Source organism: Cyprinus carpio, chromosome A24, assembly GCF_018340385.1.
Source record: "Cyprinus carpio isolate SPL01 chromosome A24, ASM1834038v1, whole genome shotgun sequence".
Classification (NCBI taxonomy): Eukaryota; Metazoa; Chordata; class Actinopteri; order Cypriniformes; family Cyprinidae; genus Cyprinus; species Cyprinus carpio.
In genome coordinates, this window is record NC_056595.1 from 6,558,812 (window position 1) to 6,576,984 (window position 18,173).

Below are 18,173 nucleotides of genomic sequence, written 5' to 3' on the forward strand. Positions count from 1 at the left end.
ATGAACAGGAAATGAGGGAGAAAAAAGCTGTGTGAATGAAAGAGAATACAAATGGTTCCTTTAAACACACACACGGACCAAACTACACAAATTTTTCTCACTCCCTGATGACCCAATACACCCAATGACCACTAATTCAGGAAAGAATTCAGGGAGGAATGTAGCTCCATACAGTATACCTGTGAGGAGAAGCAATCCATCCTTTATAAGGGAGTCACCAAGATACACCGCACATTAATTAGTAATGTCTGCCAAAGGAAGCATCACTATTTCTATTGCTTCTATTTATGTCTGGATATTTGAACAAACCCTCTAACCCTAAAGACCAAAACATACTTCAGTCTTTATACTTTTACTAGAGTATGTGTACAGTGTGCATTAAGTAAATGTAATCATCAGAATAGAAGGTGCATACTGTATGCATAATTAAAAAAGGCAGAATGACCTATCTCTGTATGAAAAATCGACATCTTAAGTAAAAGTTTATCTGTTGATCTGGTATTATAAATATTTGTGCAATATATGTACTGTGGTAATTTACCCACTAAAGCTTTTAAAATAAAAATTAGTATGTTTTTTTTTTCTTTCTCTTTAAGCGCAATGAAGTCCATTTTGTCATTTGATATAAATTACAGTGATGTGTGCAGACACTTGTACCAATAACAAATCATAAAGCAGCATGATAAACTACATCCAATTTTTTCAAAACATTCAGAGGTGCATGCATATAAATATTATCACCATAGTCCAATACTGATAGAAGAGCACTTTCTACTAAACGTTTTCGAGCAACAAAGGAGAAACATTTTTTTTAAACAAAAAATAAAAACCTTTTCTATCTGCTATATTATATTTATCCTTAATTTCTTCATTATTTACCATCAGTAAATCAGGAGCTGCTGGGACCAATATAGAACAGTTGATGATTTTATCAGCTTCCAAAATTTACTAGGATCATTATAATTTTTATTTATCATACTAAGATAATACTCACTTTTTGCATATTTTATAATTTTAGTACATTTATTTCTTAGTGCTCTACATTGTTCCCAATCACTAGTGTTATTGTTTATTTTAGCCTTGTTCCAAGCAATATTTATTTCTCTAATGGAATAAGAAACAGATGTATTAAACCATGGATTGTCTTTACCATGAACTCTAAATCTTCTTAGAGTTGCAAGCTTATTAATCAGAGCTAAAAAAAAAAAGTGTCTTAAAATAATTCCATGCCAGATCAACATCTGCCATATCACATACATGAGAAACTTCACTATTATACAAGTCATGTTAAAATGCTTGCTTACTAAAGTTTTTATAGTTTCTTCTAAAAATAAACTACTTCGCAGCAAACCAGTTTTCGACAATGAACCGCCACGTGCCTTTGTGGTGAGATGTCATTATTTCCCTGAAAAAGAGGACATCTTGAAGAAAGCCATAGAAATTAAGATAATTACCACAAGCCACGGAGATCGCATACGGTTCCTTCCTGATTTCACCCAGGCAGTGAGCAAGCAGCGAGCAGCTTTCAACGAGGCAAGGAGTTTACTTCGCAACTGTGAGGGGGTTTGTTTTTGGGCTGAGATACCCCCCAATCTTGCGAAATACAACACAGGATGGATGGGAGACCAGCTTTAAGGACGCAGTGAAAGCTAAAGACTTCATCCTGAAATAGCTTACCTGCAAATATAAGTGACGAGTGGATACATACCAGCGATGTTTATGTAATGTAAATTTAAGACCACATTATGTAAGCTTGTCATAATCATCTGACTTCTAAATTTAAGGTAAATGTCTGTATATTGTTTTTGTTATGTTAATACCTAGCCCCAAGATTTCTGTCAGTACTTGGGTGGTTGGGTAATTCATATGAAATGAAACTATGAATGGACGTGTGCTTGAACTGAACTGATAGACAGCATTTCAACGTGAGCTAAAGATTTAAAATTAAAGGCCTGGACAGAAATGGATAGATGGACAATAAACTTTAGCCACTTGGCCACTAAAGACTGAATGAGAAAGTTTGTATGAAAAACATTTGTTATAAGGTATTTTTTTTTTTTTTTTTTTTTTCTGCTCGCCCTTTAATCATCACTGTAATATATGGTCATTATTGTTATTTCTGAGGTTCAGTTGACTTGTGTCAACTTTGGGGCGGCTTTATAATTTAATAACTGCAAGAGCTCTATAATATGTTTTCCAAGTGAGGGCTCACGTGGTAAGCTATTAAAAAGTCAGAATAGCTGGAAGAGCTTGCGGGTTCAAACGCAAGGATTTAATACTAGTTATTTTTTTATTTATTTGCACTGTTTGTTCTTCACTGTGTGCGTTCATATATGTTAAGTTCACATATGTTACACCCCCGCCCCCCTCCTTTTTTTTTTCTTCCTTATCGCTTCAAAGGGGCCTTTTAATGGTACTGAGGAGATGTTCTTGCCATGGCCTTCAGTAACATAGGTGGGGCAGAGACAAACTTTGTCAATTGGAATGTGCGGGGGCTAAATCACCCAGTAAAACGAAATCAGGTTTACACGCATCTTAATAAGTTGAAATCAGATACAGTATATTTGCAAGAGACTCATTTGCTCAACAAAGACCATTCTAAACTTCACGGAGGAAGCTTTACACAAATATTACATTCTAATTTTAACAGCAAAAGCAGGGGAGTTGCTGTGCTCATACATAAGAATGTACAGTTTGTTAAGGAGGCAACTGTTATGGATAAAAATGGCAGATGCGTAATAATTCAGGGTAAAATTTTTAACATGTCTGTGATTCTGGCCAATGTGTACGCACCTAATTGGGACAACGTACAATTCTTCAGTGACTTTTTTTTCACTTTTGCCTAATCTCAATACACATAATCTAATTTTAGGAGGTGATGTGAATTGTGTTATTGTGTATGTTTTTGATTGGTCAAGCTCTAAAATTAATACAGCAAGTAAGTCAGGGCAGTGTATCAACTCCTTTCTCCAGACAAATGGTATAAGTGACCCCTGGAGGTTAAAGTATCTTTCGTCTAAGCAGTATTCCTTCTATTCACCAGTACATCAAACGTATTCCAGGATTGATTATTTTCTTCTGGACAGGAAGCTACTCCCCTTAATGTCACAAGTGGAATATGGCAGCATTGTGATTTCAGACCATAGCCCGGTATCACTAAAGCTTCATTTCCCAGGTAATATAATCCCCTAACATATGTGACGTTTTAACTCAAGACTTTTGGCTGATGATGATTTTATAAAATTCATAGATGCTCAAATTGATTTCTTTCTTGATACAAATGAATCCCCAGAAATAAGTTATAGCATTCTATGGGATACTATGAAAGTGTATGTGAGGGGACAAATTATTTCATATCAAGCAAGTGCAAATAAAAAGAAATCAAAGCGAATTACAGAAATTATAAATAAAATAAATACGACTGATCAGCCGCACTCAATGTCATCTTCCAAAGAACTGCATAAGGATAGACTCCTGCTTCAAGCAGAATTTGATTCTCTGACCAGCGAGCACGCAGAAGATCTTCACTTGAGATCACGCCAGATTCACTAGGAACATAGAGCCGGCAGGTTTTTGTTTTATTAACTTAAACAATCTGCAGCAGCTGGTTTATACCGGCAATCAGAAAATGTGATGGCAACATTATTACTGATCAACAGGGAATCAATGATGAGTTTAAATTTTTTTATGAAAATCTTTACAGCTCTGAGGTGAATGACACTGAACGGATAGAGGGGTCTTGTTAGTAAACTAGAATTGCCATTCCTCTGGGATTCAGACAAATCTGCTCTAGAAGGTAATATAACAGTTTGTGAGATTGATAATGCGATTAAGAAATTAAAATCTGGAAAAGCGCCAGGCCCCGATGGCTATCTGGCCAAATTTTACAAGAAGTTGTCTGCCAAGCTAGCACCTCTGTTGTGTAAGGTATTTGAGGAGGCCCGTGTTTCAAACTCTCTCCCCCTATCCATGACAAAGGCTGTCATATCTGTCCTTCTTAAAAAGGATAAGGATCCACTTAAGTATGAATCTTATCGTCCGATCAGTTTAATTTGCTGTGACTATAAGATCCTAGATAAAGTGCTGGCAATTAGAATTGAGCCAGTCATGAGAAAGATAATTCACCCAGATCAAACTGGTTTTATTGCTGGGAGGCAGCTATCTTACAATCTCTGTCGCTTATTTAATTCTATCTACTCACCAGAAAATAATATTAATCCAGAGATCTTTATATCTTTAGATGCTCACAAAGCATTTGATCGAATTGAATATGTTTATCTACTCGTAACACTTAGAAGGTTTGGCTTTGGCCCTGTATTCTGTTCTTGGATCAAGTCTTTATATACTAGGCCTCAAGCATCCATTCGAACGAATAATATAATTTCTAAGTGCTTTCCACTTTCTAGGGGGACAAGGCAGGGTTGCCCTCTGTCCCCCCTACTTTTCGATATTGCCATCGAACCTCTCGCAATCTTGTTAAGGAATGCAGATGGTTTGCCCGGAATACTAAGGGAGGGACACGAGCATAAGCTTCTGCTTTATGCGGACAATCTCCTCCTCTTCCTGTCTAATCCAGATTCCTCTATACCGAAAGCCCTTACAATTATTTCAGATTTTGGATATATTTTGGGATACAAAATTAACTTTTGCAAAGAAAAAGCTGAAGCAAAAAGTCATAGCAAAAAGATACAAAATTAACTTTTGCAAAGAAAAAGTTGAAGCAAAAAGTCTTCTTTTCCCTTTCAATCAAAAATCACAACAAATGTCTTTCCAATCCTTCCCATTCTCAGTATGCTTTGATAAATTTCTCTATCTAGGCGTGAGTGTAACATGCAGATAATAATAATTATCTTCAATAATAATTAAGTTCAATAATAATTTTAAAACAGCACTGGACAAAGCCAAGCGAGACATGGTGCGGTGGTCAACCCTTCCTTTATCTTTAGCTGGGATGATCAACTCTATTAAAATGACAATATTACCAAGATTCTTGTTTTTATTCCCAAATCATTTTTCAAAGATCTGAATAATTGTATTTCCATGTTTCTTTGGGATAAAAAAAAAATCCTTGAATAAGAAAAGAATATCTGGAAAGTAAGAAGGAAGAGGGTGGATTGGCAATGCCAAATTTTCTTTATTACTACTGGGCAGCCAACCTACACAAACTGTTATTTTGGCTTTCTGATGTATCGAGTGATGAAGCTCCAATTTGGTTACTGATGGAGCAGAACATGTATAATCCAGTATCTCTGCGTTCACTGCTATGTGCTCCAATCCCAGTGAGCAAACACTATTCTACGAATAACCCAGTTGTCTGTGGTTCACTCAGAATATGGTCACAGTTCAGACTTCATTTTAACAGTAAACAAGTGTTGCATTCTGCCCCTGTTCTGTTGAACCCTTTATTTCCTCCTCCTCTTATAGATTCAGCATTTCAATTGTGGTCTAGAAACAGAATTAGTTGTGTTAAGGACCTTTTTAAACATGGCATATGTATTTCATTCCAACAGCTAAGAACAGACTTTGAGATCCCTCAGTCTAATTTTTTTAGGTACTTACAGGTCCGTAGCTTCATTAAAAAACACTTCTCTCCTTCCTTGAACCAACCTGAAGGGGGCTGGATAGACGAGTTGTTAAATATGGACCCTTTTCGAAGGGGTATGATGTCTATTCTATATGAGGTTATTCAAAGTACCGCCTCCCCACCTCTAGACCATATTAGGAGGCAATGGGAGGAGTAACTGGGAATAAAAATGTCAGATACAGCCTGGCAGTATGCAGTAGAATTGGTACACTCATCTTCTGTATGTATTAGACATGGACTTTTACAATTCAAAGTCCTTCACAGGCTCCATCTGTCTAGGAGCAAGCTGGCTGAGATGTATCCGGGGTCAGACCCATCTTGCCCCAGATGTGGATTGGAACCAGCAGCCCTGACGCGTATGTTTTGGGGATGCCCCTGATTGAATTTTTTTTTTGGATAGACATTTTCAGAACATTTTCATCTATATGTGACAAAGACATGGACCCTAATCCCTTGACTTCCATTTTCGGTGAAGTGTCGGAAGAAGTGCACTAGCTAATCAGGTAGAAATCGTTGTCTTTTCCTCATTATTGGCTAGGTGCCTGATTCTTCTCAGTTGGAAAAAGGCAAGGCCACCATCTCACAAACACTGGGTAGTAGAGGTGATGTCTTTTCTTAAACTTGAATACCTTAAGTACACTATCCGAGGCTCCTCTGCAAAGTTTTATAGGGTCTGGCAGCCCTTTTTATCTTACGTTGAATCCTTATGATTTTTTTTAATTTTATTTTCTGAAACGGGTGTGTAGTTGTCCGTTGTTTGTAGTTATGTGTTTTGGTGTGAAATGTGTGTTTTAAGAAGAATGTGGTTGTTTATGTTTGTGTGGCTGAAAGTGTTATAATAATGAAAAACAATAAAAATATTTGAATAAAAAAAATATTTCAACATAAACCACTAAGCTTAACTTTTGGGAAAGATGTGGTTACGTCTGTGATGTATAATTCAATCTTAAAGCCAGCTGTGGCTGTGACGTAGTGGTTCACAGATGTGCTTGTGCTAATGTGAAGGCTCAATCCTGAATTCCTCTCCTGACAAATCATTTTCTGATGCTCTCTACTAAGTCAAATAAAAAGTAACAAGCTACATGTACATTGCACAATACAGAAAGTAAAGGAATATTCCCCCAAAAATGGAAGTTCTCCCATCATTTACTTATACCATCCCATATGAGCATAACTATCTTTCTGATGAACACAAACAAAATATTTTAGCAAAATAATCAATATATGTTAGTCCATATAATGTGAAGTTGAAAAGCACATAGAGTCATCATTACAGTAATCCATACTGTCTCAGTGGATGAATAAATGTCTTCTGAAGTAAAACAATTTGAGACAAAATGCCAATATATTAATTTTTTTTTATTAATTATTTTTAACATCACTTCTGACCGTTTCATTCAATTCATTAGTGTGTTAAAACTGAATCGGCCACAAGTTGAATAAAAATTTTAAATGGAGTGACAATAAGAAAATTGACTCCAACAAACGTAATGTGATCTGGGAAAGGAAGTGCACTCCCACCCTGGGCTACGAACGTTATACATTCTCTTTGCCTGTAAAGGCTATATCCCCTCAAGGTTCAGTACTAAACATTTTACAAAACTTCCAAACAAGCTTTGTCTTAACACAGTATCTTTGAATTTAAATTTGGAATGGAAGATCTGAATGCTGTTTCCAACCTCAATTCAACTTTAGGAAATTAACTGGAATTTACAAGGCATAATCAGTTAAGTTCTGAATAGTACACAACCCTGGTACACCGATACAATAAAAAGGGCTTTTCACACTTTAAATAGTTAAATCTGGGTCATTCTAAACCCCTGGTAAACAGAATCCTGGTTTATTTTGCATCAGTTTCGCAATTTAGCTGGGGAAACAATGAATTCTGGGTATTCATAAGCTGACATTTCACATTGTACTTTCTCAAACCCCAGGTTAAGCATGTGACTATCCAAAGCATGTGAATACTGTATGAGGCACATGATTGGCTGTCAGTTGCTAAGCATTTAGCCATAACATTGATTTACACTCTACAAGTTTGGCACCACATTGCAGGGTAAACGTTGCAAAAGAAGACTAACCCTGCTCCGGAATAGGGTCTCCTAAACTCAGGGAAAACCAGTGATAGTCCAATGTTAAGTGCAGTGTGAAAAACCCCAAAAGTGTCCAGTTAAAATAAATTTAAACAACGAACAAGAAAAGATAATAAAGAACTATAAATAAGCTTAAACAGCATGGTAAAATAAAAATATCAGAAGACAAAAACAAACTACATAGAGCCCCATCACAAAAAAAAAAAAAAAAGCCTGGCCTAAAGCAAAACCAACTAAACAAATTAATTAACCCAGAAAAAGCCAGTTACAGTGCAAGGTCAGCAGGGTTAGAAGCAATGAATTCACAAGTAGCAATTTACCGAAGGCACACAGAGCAGGGAGGGACACTACAGGCCCAAGGCAGCCAAATTACACAACAGGATGTGCCATATGACAGCTGACCTGCCAGCCCAGAGTAGGTCATAATACTCCCAGCACAACTGCGACTGTTATAAGGTACTGTACTGGCATTATTGCAGACGCCATTATGCCGCAAGGTATTATGAGACAGTTAAGTGGCTTATTCTGTGTAAATAGATGCGACTGCATTTTTTGCCCTCCTATGCAGTGAAGCCAGTATACACACACACACAAACACACTTGTGTACGACCGGGGCCGTTTGGCAGCGGGCTCAGAAACTCTGACTATAGCTCCATTCTGAACTCTGCGGGTCTCTCGGCCAGTGACCACACCCCAGCCCAGCTGGACCCAATAAAGACGCTATTATGCACTCCCACATTCAATCTGTCTATCTTTATATGGTTATCTCTCTCAGTTAATACTTTCTTCCTCTATTAACTTTCATTTCTGTCTCTATCTCGCTCTGTTACATTGTTTTGCTGTGCTGTTCTTTTGTATCTGTGTCTGTGTGTGTGTTAGGGAGGGTCAAACGGCTCACAGACAGGAAATACTCCAGCTCTGAGAACTCATCTCTGGCATGCATGTGCTCTCTCAAATGAAAGCAGCACAGATCACTCACTAACATACGGATAAGGCCTGCTAACCGCACTCAAAACCAAAAACATGTTGTCAACCCATCGTATATCAATACAAGATCACCAAGCAATTGACATTATTTTCAATGAGCCATAAAGTGTGTTTTTGAAATAAAACCAGCCGTATATCTTGCATGTTGTGTGTTTCTGATGTGTTGAACAGACTTCAGCGCTCAGCACGTTAAATTAACAGCAACTTGATTGCAGAGAGACTCAGAGGAAGCAAAAAAGACACCCTATCACAGCAAAACATAGAAGAGTGATTATCCTACTGAAAGTACAAAGGGTAATACCATACGAATATGTTATTTTTATTGTAATTGTTGTTAATTGTTTGTTGATGTTAATTTGATAGTAATCCGATAATATCAATGATATTCATTAAACTACCTTCAGGAATAAGGAGATGGACCACTTAGAATGAAAGGAATAGAGAAATGTCAATACTTAACATAGCAGCAGCTAAAAAGAGCCTTTCATCTAAAAAGACCCAATCGCCTTTTTAATACACGCATGTGTTTTTAAAAGAATACATGCAAATTAGCTGAATCAGTCAGAAAAAAAGATTTTTATATATTTTATATATATATATAAAATTGGCCCAATCGCCTTATATATATATACACACACACACACACACTCACACACACATACATATATGCATAGGCCTATATGTATGTATATATATATATATATATATACATAATCAGTTGTTTGTTTTTTTAAGTACAAGATTTTTTAAGTGAAAAAAAATGTTACACGATTTCCGCAAATGCTTCTTGAACATCAAATCACAATGATTTTTGAAGGATCATGTGATACTGAAGACTGGAGAAATGGCTGCTGTAAAATTCAGCTTTGCCATCACAAGAATAAATATAATTTTAAAATAGTTTATTTAAAATTTGTAGAAAAATTCACAGTGTAATATTTCACAATTTAACATTATTTATCAGTGTATTGAACTGAAATGAAGAGTATGGCTGTAGTATGTGGTGTGTATTTTGCTGTGTGGATTCCCTCCATTGCAGGTGGAGAGGGTGGAGTTACAGCGATGCATCACTGATGCTCTGCCCTTCAAGCTGCATGTCGCTACATTACCACACACTGTTGCCACGGTAACCGCATCCTCTTTGACCTGTGGTTGTGATGTGTATGTTAAGAGAGAGGGATCTGGTATAAATGTATGTGCGCGTGATTTGTGTTTCATAAGTGGGTGAGGGTGGGGTTTGAGGAACAGCGTCATAAAACAACCCCTCCCACCCTGAACCTGCCTCTCTGATGATTCCTCTAGCTCCACCTCCTCCTGCCTGCATTGCACCAAAAGACCTGTGTCATTTCACAGAAGACATCTCTCATACTCTCTTTCTCTCTCTCCTGTTTCACATTCAGAGCATGTTAAACCCCGGATAAAAGCACACAGAAGAGGAACACACACTTCATAGAGACAGACACCAAGTGCATTTGCAGCATTAACATCACTCATGTGTTTTAATTAGAAAAGAGAGACAGATTTATTTTGAGTCACAACAAATGTGTTTGAGACATCTACCTAGTGTGGTTTTTACACGGTTAATTAAATGGGATATGTACCATGGGAATTTTTTGAAGCATGCATGGTGAAGTACGTGTAAATCAATAAACATGGAAATCATTCAGCACCTTGGTACATATCAAAATGTCATTGTGTTTAGGGTTGTGCATCACTGGTTCCTCATGATACGATATGCATTATAATTTCATAACTGTATAAAGCTTGTTGTAATATCTGATTTCATAGTACAGCCCTAGTGGCACTGCCAACAGATACCATCACTGTACCATGGTATTTTCCACTGTACCAAGTTTTTATGAGTGCAGTGTTTTTGTAAGGTATTTCTGGAGGCAGCAGTTTCATTTTATTATACTACAAGCACAAAATATGGAGAGAGTATTTGTGCTGCATTAGCATACATTGATTTCCAATGCATATATTAATGTACAGTGCTATACAGAAAACATGATTCAGATGTTGCCTCATCCCTGTATTGTTGGTTACAGTAGGCTCTCCAACTGCAGCAAGACTTTCTACTTCGAACAAATCAGTGTTTTTTGTTGTTTTTTTCACTAAAAGGTTAAATTATGCAATGAAAAATGGTGGGGTCCATAACAATACTGGATTTGATTCCATTCTATTGACATAATGAAACTTTCTTGCTCTATCAACTTTCATTTCTGTTTCTATCTCTGTCTCTCATTTCACAGAAGAAATAAATAAATACAGGTTTGGAATGACACAAAATAAATAAATTAGTGGAACACAATGATACAGCTAGAAACATCTGTTTGAATGTGTATGAATTTCAGAGTGTATTTATTTTCATAGAGACCTAAGCACAGTACACAGTCAGCAACCTAATTAAAGCATCACAGCAACAAATATCAATAAATATGTGTGAAAATATATATATATGAGGGAACAGTCTGAATAAACTATTCATAATCACTAACACACTTCAGAAGCTTTAACAGCTGGATTCTCCAAAGTTTGTGGAAATAAATGTTTATGTTTATTGAAAGTCTTGAAAAAAATGTTTATTGTATATCCAAAGTCTTGTTTAAATCAAATGCATATATTTGCAGAGCACTGATGGCATATGAAAAAAAGATTACAGCATTTGCCTTTTAATTATTTAACAATGTTAAACATCGCTGACGAAATAAAAGTACAGTTTTAAGACACTTATGGACCGAAATTTATCGGCTATTGTCAATAATTAAAAATGCCAGATATCGGCTATTATATCGGCTATATATATATATATATATATATATATATATATATATATATACATACATACACGCATATATATATATCGGTGGCAAGCACTAATCATTTTCATAAAGTTAATTGCAACTGTGCTCAGCTTTGTTTCATTACTAACAGTAAATGTTACACGTCACATTAGTTCCACAACTCTCACTGAAAGGGAATGACATCCAGTCGCTTTGAACCCTCCTTGGTAGTACAACACAGATAAATCAGTAAATCTAATCATGTTTAATCAAATAACCACTTTCCACAGTCTTATTTATTTGTTGAGCAGTTTCTTTACACATATTAGGCACACACTTGCACACACAAGTGCTGCATTAGAATCAGTTGCACTGCACATACACAGATAGCTGCAGTTCTTGAACCCTCATAAAGGAAATGACACATAAAGCCGGCCTGCAAAAACAGTCATATATGAAGTGACCTCTATACAGTGTCAAATACTGGCAACCAAACGAAAATGTCTTAGACGAAAGCTCCACTGCAGCTGATCTGGAGGCTTTAGCATACCCTTTCTCATGTCAGAAGAGGTGATTGTGTGGTCCTGGATTCCTCTTTATGACAGCTGCAGAGGCGCTTCTCTCGCTATCACTCTTCCCCGGAATCAGGGTGAAATAAACGGAGAGGGAATTCTCTCCTGGGAGCGGGTGGAGTGAAATTATGTCCGAAAATGTTGGTTATCTAAGCACAATCTGCCTTTGATACCGTAACCCCTCTCACGTCTCTTCCGCACTCAAATTTCTATCAGTTCTTTCTGAGTGGACACCGCTAGCAGGCTTTTCCAGTTTTCCCATCACACATCAAGCTAAAGTTAAAATCAGCTGCTCCTTAATAACTTTGAAAACAAGGAATATTAGGTGTCTCAAACAAAACTGTGAGAATCTTTCAAAGATTCAGTGCTATGAACCTGCAAAGCTGCAAACTTTACTAAATCCAGTGATTAACTCTTCTTTATAGTGCTCATGGGTAGCAGCCTGAAAATGTATAATTAGATATCCACCAGTATTGATTATATCAGTCTGATATTGCACTCATAAAATGCACCGATATCGATACTGAAACTGATACAGGGCAGCATAAGCCAATTCAATGAAAAAAAAAAACAATTATAATAATAAAATAAAAATATATAAATAACGCAATAAAAATTATATTGTTTATATTATTATACTATATAATATTGAGTTCAAAATACAATTAATGCATTCAAACTTACAGCAAAAGGTACAAAGTATACTGGGGCTCTTTCATGTTTAAATTTCTGTGTAAATTATGCATAAACCCATTCTTTTTAAACTGTCATATTTTATTAAATACATCAATTATGTCAAATTAGTTTTCAAATATACTAACAGCTTTAAACATAATTTTAACAGATTTTTTTTAAGATTAATGATGCTAAAACCTAAAAAAAACACCACCATTTTCATAAGTGAGTCAAAAACATACTAATGATAAGCTAATGTTATTTTATAATGTAAAATGACTGTTATAAATTTGATAAATTAATTTATACATTACTAAAAAGTAATATACATCCCTCTCCAAAGGACTTATGGGATAGTTCTTGACAGAAGTTGAAGATCATTCAGGTACTTTCTGCCCACTGTTTTATGAATACTAATAATTTGGACATACTACCCATTCCACTAACTGTTTTTTGCCTACTATATGGTAAGGAAGTAGGCATATTTGGATGCAGGATAGCTAAGTGCGGTTGATTATTACCTCAGTCCACTTGGCTAAAAAGCTGAGTGCAAAACAGTATTATAAAAACAGCAATGTACAGTCTATAGTCACACTACTGTGAAATGCAGTTAAAGGGGTCATATGATGCGATTTCAATTTTTCCTTTCTCTTTGAAATGTTACAAGCTTTTGGTGCATAAAGAAGATCTGCAAAGATACAAAGACTAAAGTCTCAAATCAAAAGAGATATTCTTTATAAAAGTTAAGGGTCAACCATGCCTACCTAAAAGTGCAGCTTCAAAGAGCCCTTTGAAGCTGCACTGAAACTGCAATTTGGATCTTCAGCCTGCTGGCCACCACTGAAGTCCATTATATGGAGAAAAATCCTGGGATGTTTTCCTCAAAACCTTAATTACTTTGTGACTGAAGAAAGAAAGACATTAACTTGGATAACAAGGGGGTGAGGAAATTACCAGGAAATCTTTATTCTAGAAATGAACAAATCCTTTAAGTTGCTATTCTTATCTAGCTCTCCTTAGTATCATGTGCAATATGCATCAGGCGGTATGTGAATGGGCCAGAAGCCAGAAGCAAGACTGATCTCAAAAAATACAGAAGGTGAAGCCCACAGGCAGTATCATCAGTACAGACACACAGCCCCAGTGAAAGTAAACCAGCTCAGTCTGGAGTCTTCTCTAATGTTTTAATTCGCTTCAGATCCTCTTCACACGCTCTATACATTTCTCCAGGGTGTATTGTCAGGGCGACTGTGATGCAAGCATGAGCTGGGGCCGCAGTAACACAAAGAGCCAGGGCCCTCACCCTCAGTGGAGCAGGTGGGCCAATTAGAATCCCCTGGGCCTCCACAGATGCTCCCAAAGACCAATATAATTGGGATCTTCACTGCTGGGTCGCTATGAATTATTAATACGCTTTATGAGGGATGTGATCGGTCGTCATAATGATGAGACTAGCAGACATGCTCATTTAACCACAATGAACTGAGTTAAGACAAAAACAACACAACGGGACGCTCTTCTAACAGATTCTGGCCCTTCTGGAAGGTTAAGGATTTACCCAGCATGGGACGGTCATTTTTTCCACCAGATGACCAGGTGCTGGAGTGTGAATTCTGCATATCATACCACAGGCTTTAGCACAAAGACTGTGTTCATGGCTCCAAACAGAGGCCTGTCAGTTCTGCATGCTTGCAAACAGTTTCAGCAGAGCTAAAATTAAATTAGTTCAAGTTAGACCCGACACAGCACGACCCACATCTCAGATCACACAGAAAGACAGAGCTGGACAATGATTACAGTCTCTCACTTGTCTGTCTATGAGTTGCGTGCCAAATGAACTTTGAAAAGAAGCCAGAGATATATGCATACACACATACACATACACACAAGAAAGCTGCACCAGCTGTGTGCTAGGGTTTTGTAGTTTACCAGTACCAAAAAAGGTAGCAAAATATACAACTGTACAATACCAACTGAATGATAATGTGCTGCAGTTAGTGTAGAAAAAGCATTGTCATTGATTATAATTAAGATAATACCCAAAGTATTACATAAGTAGTATCATATATATTTTCTGCACACTTACAGCAGACAAGAGCATGTAAGGACTGATTGAAATGGCACCCTTTATATTAAGAAGCTCATGATACTAAGTTATTGTTATATGATGTGCAGATATATTATGCATATTCATATTAGTCATTTAGCTTAATATGCATCAAGTCATGCAATGTTAAAACATTAGTTGTCTGAGGCATTTTACTTGCTTCCTCAAGTACCCCTTCATCAACATCCAATCGTAAACATGCTTCTTTTAACTCACATTATCATTAAATGTCATAAACAAATTTTAAAATTACAAGAGATACAATACAATTTACGGAAAACAGTATGCACTTAAAACATATTTAATTCCCCAAAATTAACTGAAAAAATATCATGACAATGATAACGATCAGCCATTTTAATTTATTGACAGCCCTAACATTTTAGTGCAAATATCTGTTTGTTTTTTTAAGCCATCGAACTATCCACATGAAGTGCATATGATAGGAAAAAAAAAAAAAAAAAAAATGAATTATATAAAAAAAGCATGCACAAAACACCTTGAGATCAGTCACGAGTGCTCTGTGAAATCAGACATCCCCATGCAACCAGTTCTGCATTCCCACATTGCAGGAATACACAAAGATATTCTTGGTATCAGACAAGCATTTCCATGAGATAAGACACAGAGAGGGCTGCCAGGGTCAGAACAAGGATCTATGAATATCTGCAGAACAATGCGACACTTTGACTGGAGATACTGTGCATTTTAAAAAGACATGCACGCTACAATTTATTTCATGCACACTGCAGTAGAGATGGAGAAAAGCTGCACAGACCTGACTGTTAAAACCACAGTAAAGGTCACATATCCGACTCCATTTGTGGCTGACCATGCAGTCCAGAAATCTTAGATGAGCCATGTCATTAGTCCTGACTCAGACGGCACCCCCCAAGATCTCTTATCACCGGGCTCTCCGGTTGATCCCTTGGAGCCTGCTCCTGGCACAAAGGTGATGGGGGGGTGTGAGGAAGTGAGAGCGTCATGTCTGAGCCCATCTGTGTGCCCAGCAGGCACTCCATCAGCTAACCGCATCCTTTCCACAGCTCATTAGTGCTGGATTAATAAATCATACGAACACCAAAACACAAGAAATCCACCAAGACATCCACAACTACAATACTCCAAACTGAGGTCTCCAAAGAGAGGAAGGTGATGACACCAAGGAGGCTTGTATCCCCTCTGGTGTTCAGTATTGAGTCTCAGTAATCAGTCTATCCCTCTTCGCTCTATGACTTGATCTCTCCATCTGTTCGTCTTCTCGCAGTACTGAGTCAGGTAGCACTGCTGCAGCAGGCTTAACCCCTGGATGGGAGAGACAGGACTGCAATATACAAATCACATCCTGGGGAACTCTAAATCCCCTACTGCTTTAAAGAAACACTGCGATCCTCTAACGCATTGAAGAAACAGAAGAATGAGGTTGAAACAAAACAGAAGATTTGTGTAACAGAACATGTCAAGGGACTACGGCAAGTGTGTGAAGATGCTTTCAGGACGAAATGGGCTGTACTGTGTAAAACAAGTGATACGCGGGATAATTTTAATATTGCCGTTTGTGAATGTTTGATAAAGCAAACATCACTATAACTAATGTGCATACTTAGGGTTAGGGATTTGAAGAGTTTGTAGAAATATCCCAGGAGGAAAAAAAACCTTTTAGATTTTGAAGGAGAGATCCGATTCATTTCTTGGGGGGAATTGGTTCAGTAAATAAAAACAAAGCAACCACCCAAAAATCCATTGCAACCACCTAGCAACTCCATAGCAAACACTCAGAATACTCTAGCAATGCACTAACAACCTCTCAGAACACCCTAGCATAGGGGTGTCTAATCCTGCTCCTGGATGGACAATGTCCTGGAGAGTTTAGCTCCAACTTGCCCTGACCCACATGTCTGGAAGTCTCTAGTCAGCGGGTGTGTTTACTTGGGACTGAGCTAAACTCTACAGGACAGTGGCCTTCCAGGAGCAGGACTGGACACCCCTGCCTCTAGCACATGCACCTTTGCATTGTGTCAAGTATTACAGGCAAAGACTAGAGGTCAACTGATTGAAAAATACAGCTGGATAAAAAAAAAAAAAAAAAAAAAAAAAAACAATGTCCTTCTTCATTTCAGGCTGCAAAGCAACACAATGTGATTATTTTAAAGGATTCTTTTCTAACCCACGGTATGTATGTAATTTCAATGCTATGGCCTTTGTGTAGATATTTAAAGATGACCCACTTTAACAGGCATGTGATCAACAAGAGACAAAAAAGCAGGAAAATCTGACCATTCCCCCAAGCCACACCCCTGGCACTTATTATTAAAAAAATTATATATATATAGTATCTCACATTAAAAGATATATCTTACATTTTAAAAATACAGACTGTGATGTAATATATATATTGTCCTGTAAAAGTAAAAAAGCAGCATATAATAATCATGATAAATATAATATAATATAATATAATATATATAAGTTATGATCATCGTTAATAATATAATATAATATAATATAATATAATATAATATAATATAATATAATATAATATAATATAAAATTATTAATAGAAATGCTATTATTAAAGTACCTGCTAGAAGTTTGGAAACATTACAATTATAAATTATTTTGAAATCAGCAAAATATGGCTGCACTTATTTGTTCAAAATAAAGTAAAAACAGAAATGTTGTGAAATTTTATAACAAATAAATAAAGTTTTCTATTTTAATATATTATAAAATGTCATTTATTCCTGTTTGATTTGATGCTCAAGAAACATTTCTGATTACTTTCAATGTTGAAAAAAAGTTGAAAAATGGTGATACATTTTATTTTTCAGGTTTCTTTGATAAATAGAAAGTTCAGTGAACAGCATTTATTTGCATTTATCAAATATATTTATTAAATTTATTAAAGCATTTATTAAATATAAACCTTTTGCAACTTTTTAATGTCTTCACTCTTCACTCACTTTTCATCACTTTGCATCATTAAATTCTGTCTCTTTTTAAATCTTACCACAAATGTTTGCGTGGTATCATTGTTTGCACAAAATGTTAGGCAGCAAAAACAGTTTTAACATTGCTAATAATAGTAAATGTTTATTGAGAGGCAAATCAGCATATTCTGAAGGATCACGTGACAATACGTTTTTAAATTTTAAAGTTGCTTCTGTTAATATTAGTTAATGAAATATAAACTAACTTTAATGATAAATATATAAATAATATTAATATTTTTATTCATTTGAAAAGTATGGCTCAGTAAAACTATCGGTTGATTCATCTGTATCAACCAGTGTGATTCGACCTAGCTATCGGTATCGGTAAAATCCACTATCGGTCAATCTCTAGCAAAGACCACTCACATTTTTCTTAAA

The 18,173-nt window shown here is 36.3% G+C and overlaps 1 protein-coding gene across 4 annotated transcripts in view; it reads right to left on the reverse strand.

The window, feature by feature from the left end:
• Window positions 1-18,173, reverse strand: part of LOC109049676 (rho GTPase-activating protein 21-like) — a 102,034-nt gene that overhangs the window by 71,574 nt on the left and 12,287 nt on the right. The window contains exon 1 of one of the 4 annotated variants that reach the window (XM_042714119.1): window positions 15,581-16,862. The exons of the other annotated variants lie outside the window; for them this stretch is intronic. Coding sequence (XP_042570053.1) covers window positions 15,581-15,664 — 84 coding nt within the window. The 5' untranslated portion in view covers window positions 15,665-16,862. Of the gene's footprint in view, window positions 1-15,580; window positions 16,863-18,173 lie in introns of those variants that run through there. 4 annotated transcript variants of the gene reach the window in all.